Source organism: Hyalella azteca, unplaced genomic scaffold (genome assembly GCF_000764305.2).
Source record: "Hyalella azteca isolate HAZT.00-mixed unplaced genomic scaffold, Hazt_2.0.2 contig11203, whole genome shotgun sequence".
Lineage (NCBI taxonomy): Eukaryota > Metazoa > Arthropoda > Malacostraca > Amphipoda > Hyalellidae > Hyalella > Hyalella azteca.
The window spans coordinates 9,740-19,467 of record NW_025941209.1 but is presented as its reverse complement, the minus strand read 5'-3'; the positions used below and the strand labels follow the sequence as shown (position 1 = coordinate 19,467).

The following is a 9,728-nucleotide window of genomic DNA, read 5'->3' as shown; positions in this document are numbered from 1 at the left end:
ATATTTAGGTTCAATTTGAAGTTAAATAAATCGTCTATGATTGTGTTCAGACAGATTTTCGTACTGTTGTGATGTTGTAAATTGAACGAACATCTAATTTTCATCTAATGAGCAACAACTTACGAAACTAAAGTTGCGTATACCTACTGCTTCAGTCCGCTTGCTACCGTACTTAAGGGAAACAATTTGCATATTTTGTCAGGTTTTCCTAACATGGAAAATAAAACTCATAAAATACAGAAAACATTGCTTATATGAAAAAGAAATACGATAATAGTAATAAATGATACTGATAATCGCTAGACACAACCATTCTCCGATAAAAATTTGCTCGTCTAACTTTGAAGAAGAGCTATGCTGTGGGCACGGAAACGATCGTTATTAACGTATCAAAACAAATTCAAACATTTTTTCACGGTTACAACAGTCAAGATGCTAGTTTCTACACTATCCAATAAAAATTATTGAAAATGAGTGCCCAAAAGTGACACTTAAAAAAATTTCCAACTGCGACGAACAAAATAACGGCAATCATGTGCATGTGTCATTTACATAGACTTTATCGCGGCGAACAAAAAACTAAACGTCGCATGTAGAACATTTAACTGGACACGCAACTTTAAACACTTACGTCATACAAATTTTTAGGTACATTATTTACATCACAAGTTATAATTTACGTAGCCTGATCAACACATTAAATAATCGGGAGAAATGCTTTGGCTGCATTATATAAATAAAAATTTTTAGGGTTTTTCAACCTTTCTTCATTTGGCTCGATTGAACTGCAAGCGAGAAAAACTGGAAGGAAAGTGTACAAATCAAAATTGACCGATTTTTCAAATTATCATCTTATGAAAATACTTACGCGTATCTATCCGCTTCTAACAAACAGTACGTTTAATATAGTTCATTCGGCGAACTATCCGTCGTTAATTTAAAATAGTTCGGTAATGTACGTGCGTTCAATTGACATTTTCTGTGCAAATAAGCTTTTTCAGAAACGCCAATCGGAAGAGACGAGATTGTTATGTATGACATCTTAGTTCATGCACGAAATGTTAATGATGAAGATTTTTTTGAAACCTTTTGTGCTAATCGTTTTGCTCTTGTTAGCTTTTTTTGGAATAATCCCAATAAAAAACATTTATTTAATCACTGAGCTCTTCGTATCTTTTATTATCGTATACGCGAAATTTCAGCAGGCAAGTCAGGTCATGGAAAGCGAATTCTTCCAATATTGAAAGCTTGAAATTAACAAGTTACATCTTACGAATAGCTAGAAATTTATATAATCCAACGCACGAGCTTTTTGAAATAGATATGTTAAAATTTACTAGTAGTTTAATTAAGTGTTTTATTTTTGTCAGCGAGATACGCATATTACAACGGCACAATTTTCATACTCTTCACGTACACCAATAATAAAAAATTTGATCTAGTGCAATATGATCACATTGGTGACATCCTAATTAATTCACTGAAGGAAGACATTCAAAATAAGAAAATAATTTTTTTGCCCATATTAAACAGATGGAAATGTAAAAGTGGCAATGTAAAGCGATCGTGGGCATTCTCCAGCAACAAATAATCAATTATTAGTATGCAACATGGATGATAAGTTAAGAGTTTGTTAAAGGACGAGTAGAGTATGATGTCTCTGCCTAGTAATACAACAGCGGTAAACGACCGCATGCGCTACCATGAGTATACCCCTAGCGTGAAGAGTACTATAAGTAGTTGACGGAGGACCAGTAAGGCGAATAGTCCCGGTATGTTATTAGTCTGGCGAGGACGGGGCAGTAGGCGGCTACGGTAGTTGACACAATCGCCAGGAAGTATCCGTATCCCAGGGAGCAGTCCCCGCAGCTGTAGATGGTGGTGTGTTCTTCCCCACACACTTGCCGGGCAAACTCTGAGCCCAGCCCCAGGGGGTACAGCACCAAACTCAGCAGCTGAACGCTCACTGAACGAAACAAAACCAGATGAGATTCGTAATAGTAGTTTTTTAGATACAATTTCGCTTTTGAACAGGGAGGATGTATATCAGGACGTGGTCTAACTTAACCTAATCTCAGATTGAATAATATGCGTTTAAAAATTCTTTTTAAAGACAACACTTCCAAACAATCCAGTGTCCATTGTTCAGTACAGTGTCCACATGTACAATGAATTTCTAATTTTATTTACAAATATTGAAAAAAATTATTTTTCAAAATTTTTTTATGATATCAAAATTTTGTAAATTATCAAAATTGTCTATTCTGTCCACTGATTCATGCATTGTCTCTGACTTTATGCAATTGTGCAAAATTTCAGATCGATTGGACAGGTCAAATTGTGTCATATATGGATTATAAGATTTGTAGCAAACGAAATTATTTTTAATTTTTTTAATAGTGACAAAAATTTAATTTATAAAATTATTTATTCTGTCAATTGATTCATGCATTGTCTCCAACTTTACGCAAGTGTGCCAAATTTCAGATAGATTGGACAGGTGGAAGTGTGTTAAATGTCGATTATAAGATTTGCAGCAGACAGACAGACAGACAAACAAACAACAAGAAGTGAAGTTAAAGAGAAGTGTTGTAAAATAGTGAGTTTTTCCAACAGATTTTTCAATGACTGTACCTCGATCGAACAAAATGTGAGTTTATGTCGGCCTGATTCAAAAGAAAAGTTTTGGGATACATAGAAGTATTATAGCGAAAGATTAGTTTTTCACTCAAATGATTCGATTAGTCAGGTATAAATCATTTAAGAATGATTTACCAGCGGCTGCCTGCATGTTGCTCAGTAGCCTCGTGAAGGAGCTGCGGGCTTTGGGCTTGAGGATCGGGATCATGAGAGGTCCAGCCAGCCCCGTGCTGGCGAGAACCACAGCGGCGCCGCCGTACAGCGCCCCGACGATGATCCAGATACTCGCACCTCCAGTGATGCTCCACCGCACTTGGAAGAAGTTGTCCGTCACCGCAACACGGTATGGATCACTGGACATCTCAGATTCATGCAAATTATCTTGGGCGGAAACAACGTACGGCAAAGCCAGTTCCTGCAGCCAATGATCTTGATGTTGCGCGGGTGGGGGGATTTCATATTTTGTTTCATCTACCCACTGGATACGGCCAGGTCCACTCCACCACCACACCCCGAAGGATGCAGCAGGTGGATTAGGCCTGATGAACCACGTGGGTAAAGCTAGAGCCACCAAGGAGGTTATGGACACCCCAACACTCACCACGCACCACAACACCGTCACCGTCCACGAGGTGGCTACGCTCCAACCTCGCAGTTTCATCTCCTTGCTTCTGTCATCACCGCGCCGCGCAAACTTGTCCGTGCTTACAGTGGATCAAACTTGAGAGAGAATTGTTTATTTCAAATGTTTTATATTCTTTGGTGTGTCTCGTGCATCTTCAATGATAATTTAGGAGAACTTCGGTATCACTGTTCATTAATTTGAAAAAAAAAATTCATAATTGTTGCACATGATTTAACAACTCACATTTTTAAAGTTGATATTTTCGAAATTATAGAATCGTTTTTTGTTTCTTTTAAATTATTCTTGCCCGAGTTTTGTATGCGTAGGAAGGAAGGAATTTATGATGAAATTTATAATCGTACATCCATCAATCGCTGCATGACCACAAAACACCAATCATATAGCGGTTCTGCAGTTCGCCGGGAATAATGATCACTGTAATGTACATATACAATACTTTTAGACTTTTGTGGTTCCAGGCACCTCACAAAAAAATTATTGGGCAATATTATCATAATAATACATGCCTTTCTTATACACAGCATGAGCAGAGAACAGACATAGCATTGCTCGGTGCGTTTTAATTGCCAAACTGAGTCAGGTTGACACACAATAATGCAAAAAGTTAATTAACATGAAGGTAAAGTCTCACTAATTGATATGAGGGAATTTTATGGTTTTTAAATATGCAGTTAAATCTCTGTGAAGTTGTTTTATTATAATTTATTCGCATAATCTATAATTGTATAATTATGATGTATGTATGATTATATTTATTCATTATAGGAAGTTATGATCAACTCTACGGATATTGGAACCAGCGTTGAAGTATCTGGAATTCATTGTGACTGATCAGCAGCACTCATGCAACATTTACTCTATCGTCATAGGAGGAAAAGTTACTGAAATAGCTTCTTTCTTCCTATGTGAAAATGGAGTAATTTTATAGCATTTAGTAAAGTTCGTTCATGTTTTATATAAAAATCTATGGTCATTATTTCCATGAGACTGCCCAAAAAAAACACAGTAAAAATAGTGAGAGGCAGTTGCTATTAATATAATATATTGTGAGAGGCAGTTGCTATCAATATATTATAGACCGAAATTTCCAGAGAGATCAGTAGAGAATATAGTACCATACTTTATTTATTTACATAATGACTCGCTCATATTTTTACCAGATGATTCAGTGCGTTAGTTATTATTAATAACAACTGACACGGAGGTAATAGATACGAACGACCTTCACTCAGAGAAACCCAATCAAAGAAGACTCATTAGTCTGCACTACAGCGGCTGGAACTCGTAACATAAACGTGACCGCATGACTCACTCAACATTATCCTAAGCACGTGGTAAATCTTCACACGATCTAGTGATTGTTCATCGGAGACTTAGCTAATGAGTGTTACTTTTGTCGGAGGCATTATGGTTTAAATATTATTCAATATAAAAGTCTAGTTTGAACAAGAAGCAACGATGAAATCTTGCACAGCTGTGGAGAGACAATGACAGGGCTGGTGCCATCGCGAGATGTGCATCACACGCAGGCAGTCCAGCAACTGAGCAGCCAGACTGCGCCGTGCCGACGCCACGCGTCCCTCGTTATGGGGCGGCTGAGGTCGCCGCCGTCGCTGCGTTCCAGCACCATGCGAGGAAACTAGCACAATGTGTGGTGTGCCTGAATGTATATATCAAGAAGAGGGCTAGGGGGAGTATCGGAATGAGGGCGGCATGATAGAGAGGGGAGAAATTGTAATCAGAGCAGGAAGATTAAGGCGAGAAGAGGGAGCGAGCAATGTGTACGTCAGAGCTCTGACGTAAGATGGATGGTCTGACAAACCTCCAAAAGAAGTGCGGTGCGGTGTCCTAACAGGTTCCATTGATGCGAAACTGACGGAGATGTATAACCTCGACTACCCCCCTACCGTATTTATGAAAGTATGATGAATCCGAAAAGCGTCAATACCACCATATTCGTGATGAAATTGCCACGATGTTCATAAAACCCACACCTAGAAACTCTAACTTGCTCTAAGTTGATACAGAAATGATGACGAAGAAACTAACACCGAATTGTATGCGTTATTTCATAAAATTTTTTGAATGAGCACGCAAGACTAAAACGAATCACTCTCATGATAGTATCAGCAACGTCTTTCAAGGTTTCTTCTGCATTTGTATTGAATTTTTAGTCAAATTGGAGTTTATTAACCTAATGCTGATTACTCATGAAATTTAACAAAATAATATATTCACCGTGTAAACATTCCAATGGGAAACTTATTAACTTCTATTCCCGTATTATGCTGCCTCTGTTAATAATAAATATAACAAATAAAACGTTATCCACTACAGGAATAATCATAATATAACTTCAAAAAATATTTGCTAAAACTTTTTCAACCATGCTTCAGTATTTAACCTTGTAAGGAGAACGAAGTGGATACTATTATCGCACTCCGAGTCTCAGGAGTTGTTTTATCTTTTGCTCACTTATATTTAAGTATATCCAGGTAAATGAATGGGTCATATTTTTTAAATAGTGACACACTTTGTGCAAGTATCACTGATACGCCCTTAGGCCGGACCAAACTGGGCCAGGACAACACACACAAGGCTAAAAGTGCACCAGTATTTGGACAAACGCTCCCTCAATCCTCTGAGTGATAGTTTGCTCAGCGAAGATTGTCAGTTGATAGTTGACGTGGTGATGCTGTCTGCTGCGAGGGCAAGTCACCAGGCAAAATTACAGTTGAATATATGTGTTGAAGTGTCGATTCTTCAGTCTATTATACACTGGTTATAGCGGAAATGATTCAAGTTATGTTGTTCGCTCGTGAAATGAGGATGCCTATTAATCGTATACTTGTATTCGCTTTCCTCAGTTTGATGAATGAACATGTACATGTTCATTCATCAAAGTGAGAGAAAATATGGTTGACTATGGGTATTCAGTTTTACTCTGCTCAAAAATATTGGCTCCTGATGCCGATAAATTTCTCGCTCACGGTTCGAGCAAATACACTGACTACTAAGGAAAGTGTATTGCGTGTGCTGCTTGTTTGCCTATACCCGCACAAGATATTTTTCAACAATGGCGAATTTCTTTCATCCTTTAGAACATTTATGAATTTATCTGAACATTTCGGTAATAAACTTCTTTCTACGAGGTTCAGTTTCATCACCGCGCCAGTCCTTCCAAGAGTTTGCGGAGCGTCTGAATATCTTCGTGCGAGTGCATAGCTGCACTGCCGTCACCAGTTGACGGATGTGGAGGGAGCGACCCCCTCGTATATTGCTCCTCGGAAGCTCCCTTGTGTTTACCCAAATAATTTCCGCGATTCCAGCCAAGCCGTTAAAGAAGGCATAAAAATCTGGAGCACCATAAGCCTAGGAAAATGTCCAATACCGACCGAGATTGTTTGCTCTATCCGCCTCCGCTGGATCTACGTCAGCAGATATCATTCCTATAATTTTTATTTGTTTCTAGGACGGTGACAAAAATTTCTGTAGTCTTGGACCGTCGCATCTCCCATCTGCGGCTAACTTCTAGGAGTTAAAGTCCGCCATCACTTCTGGTTCCATCGAAACTTTTCCACTCAGGCTCTGTAAACAAAACAATAAAGTGCTACTTCGCCCAGCCGCACCCCCCTCAGAGCGCTACCACGTTTCTCAGATCCATTCTTTTTCTGCTGAAACTCGTTTTGTATATCAAATGAATATGAGTATAATGCTAATTTGTTGCATTATTTATATCATTTTTCATGCTATTTACCTGTATAATCTTTTGGAAAATGATTTATTAATTATGACATTTTTCAACTAAATAATAAACTGACTGATGCTCGGCACACAACTATCAGCTGACTGCTGCACAGTAGTCAGCTCAGCCACCAGCTGACTGCTGCTCAGTAGTCAGCTCAGCCACCAGCTGACTGCTGCTCAATAGTCAGCTCAGCCACCAGCTGACAGCTCAGTAAGGAGTGTCAGTAAGCCACGACCTGGTGACCGCGTTTGCAGCTCATCGATCGCAGCTGGGAGGGGGCGGCGCCCCTAAGCACTGCGTCGCTGTCGCCCCCACACCAGCGCTCGACCCCGAAAAAACATCTCCTGCCTCAAGGTCGGTCGTAAATTGTCTTCAAGTAGTAGCTCTCCTCGCGCACCAACGGGTTCAGGCAAAATCACGGCTCTGACATTCTCATCCATCACAAGAAAAATGAGTTTTGACTGAGATTAATTTTTACAGACACGGAGAACGCAGCCTAAATATATTGAGATTTATTCGTTTCAAAATTTAACTTTTAAAGAATAGCTTAGCTGGAAAATGACACTGTTCATGTTATATTTCCATCAGTTTAGAAAGCGGAAAATGTTTCCCGTCTCAAAGCTTTCCCGCCCAAATTTAAATCCAATAACTTGGCCGACAGATGCTGAATAATAATTTAATCACGCACAGCTGGCACATGATAGAGTCCCTATTGTTTTATCCATCACTATATTGCATCGGAAATAAATTTTGATAATTTGACTATAGACTTTTTCCATTCAAATGTTTACCACCTCAGATAATGCAAAATATATCCCAAAATACTTTGACCAAAGGAAAAACAAAGTACGGAGTTGTACATAAATTTTTGCCTCGTATCTACGGCCAATTTCTCTGATAACCGAAAATAATTTAGGTTTATCGGCGAACCGAATTCCGATGCCAAGTGATGAATCCAATAATCGGCGGTGTGATTACAACCATGGCTTATGTTGTGGCGTCATCGATTACTTGTGCCTCGTAATTGAACAGAGTGATCGCGTGCTGCGCCCTAGCGTTTTTCAGCACCGGGGAGGAGAGCGGTAGTGCTTTTTTCTCTGATGGTGCTGAACGACTTCCATACGGCACATCTCATCGTATTAGGGGCAAACAGAGCAGAGCTCTGCGTTTTATTCAAATTGATAGCCGCTTACCCTGACTTTAATGAACCATCTGGTATTCTTTACTTCACTTGAAGCATTGAATTTATTCGAGCAAAAATTTAGAATTCTCTATTGATTAATAAATGTTATAGGTACTAAATCGAAAATTTAGTATTTTTAAGAGCCAAACATTATAATCAAGAGATACCGACAACTGTCTTTCAGTGTTAGCATCAGTCAAATTTATTTATAACCTGATTAAGAACAATGATATCATAGGAATCACTAACCTTTTCTTCTATAGAACTACACGAGAGGCAGAATTAGTAGGTGCCACATGGGAGTGCTATAGATCGGCCGTCCATTGTTCGCACCGAGTTCTTCACCCCCCAGAGAGCTGGAACCAATAAAGCCTGGAAGAGGGAGCACACTCGACCGTCCCCACCTATTCCACGCTTGGACAAGAAAGGGGATTGCTGCGAGACAACAATGATGAGCACTTTAGCGGCACCCCACAACACCGCGCCTCTGGCAGGCACACATGGCACCTATAGGCAAGATTATTACGAACCCTTGACGTGATCGCAGAAGGTTAGAGACGATCTTAAACAGGAATTAATTTATTTGTAAGTTACTGAAACCTTAATATTTTAACTGAAGAAACTTGAACACAAAGAGGGATGTCAAGGACGTGTTACTAATGTGTTTAATTTATTATCGCTTAACGTTGTAGGTTGTTAATATTTCAGTCTGGTGGATGCAGTTGGTTGCGATAATTTAGGGCGCCTTATAATTTGTTTATTTAATTAAATTAAATTACATTATACATAAAGTATATTCCGATGTTTACGCAGATAAAATTACACTTTAAATAAGTTCTTATCTTTCGGTGACATCAATTTTCTGAATATTTTTTGGAAATGGAAAAGTAATTCTAAAAGTATTCACAACATTGCTACGGTCCTAAACATCATATGACTGAGCGCCCCAACAAGCGCTCCTGTAATTTGAATAATTAATGGATAAAATTATTTAAATCCCTTCCGGCCACTCTAGACCTAGAGGAAAGTTACACCTCAGTATACGTAATTTATTGATATATACACAAGAAGATCGTTCTTGTAACTCGTACGTCAACAATTTGGCGTACGAATAATTCAAGATATAATCTTTAATATAACAATTTTTTTGGACTTGTGATAATCGCGAGTTTTCATTGAATTTGTTCCTACAAATATTCATGAAGGCTTTCAATGAATCAGATATAATTTTGAGGTACAATAGTCTGAATTAGCTGAAATTATCCCTCATCGTTCCCATGCTATAAAGGTCGATATTCATGACTCTTATCCATCTTAGCGTTCGCGTTATTCACCCTTGCGTACGCCGCGAATATTGTACCCGATCCTTGATCTTTGATGCGCCTCACGTATTGCGTTCGTAAATAAATCAGCCGTTGATGAGACCCACGAATTTTTAGCGAAGGGTGGCAGCCCTTGTCGAATAATGAGAGTTTCGTATGCAAGCTCCGTGAAGCTCTCGTCCATGGGGC

At 38.9% G+C, this 9,728-nt stretch overlaps 1 protein-coding gene across 1 annotated transcript; it reads right to left on the bottom strand.

The window, feature by feature from the left end:
* Positions 1 to 235: 235 nt before the first annotated feature.
* On the bottom strand, positions 236 to 4,777 carry LOC108667846. Its single transcript, XM_018154938.2, has 2 exons — positions 2,776 to 4,777; positions 236 to 1,966 (listed from the first exon to the last, which is right to left on the bottom strand). The coding sequence occupies exons 1-2, from the start codon at positions 3,299 to 3,301 to the stop codon at positions 1,731 to 1,733; spliced, it is 762 nt and encodes a 253-aa protein (XP_018010427.1). The 5' UTR covers positions 3,302 to 4,777; the 3' UTR covers positions 236 to 1,730.
* Between the last annotated feature and the right edge of the window lie 4,951 nt (positions 4,778 to 9,728).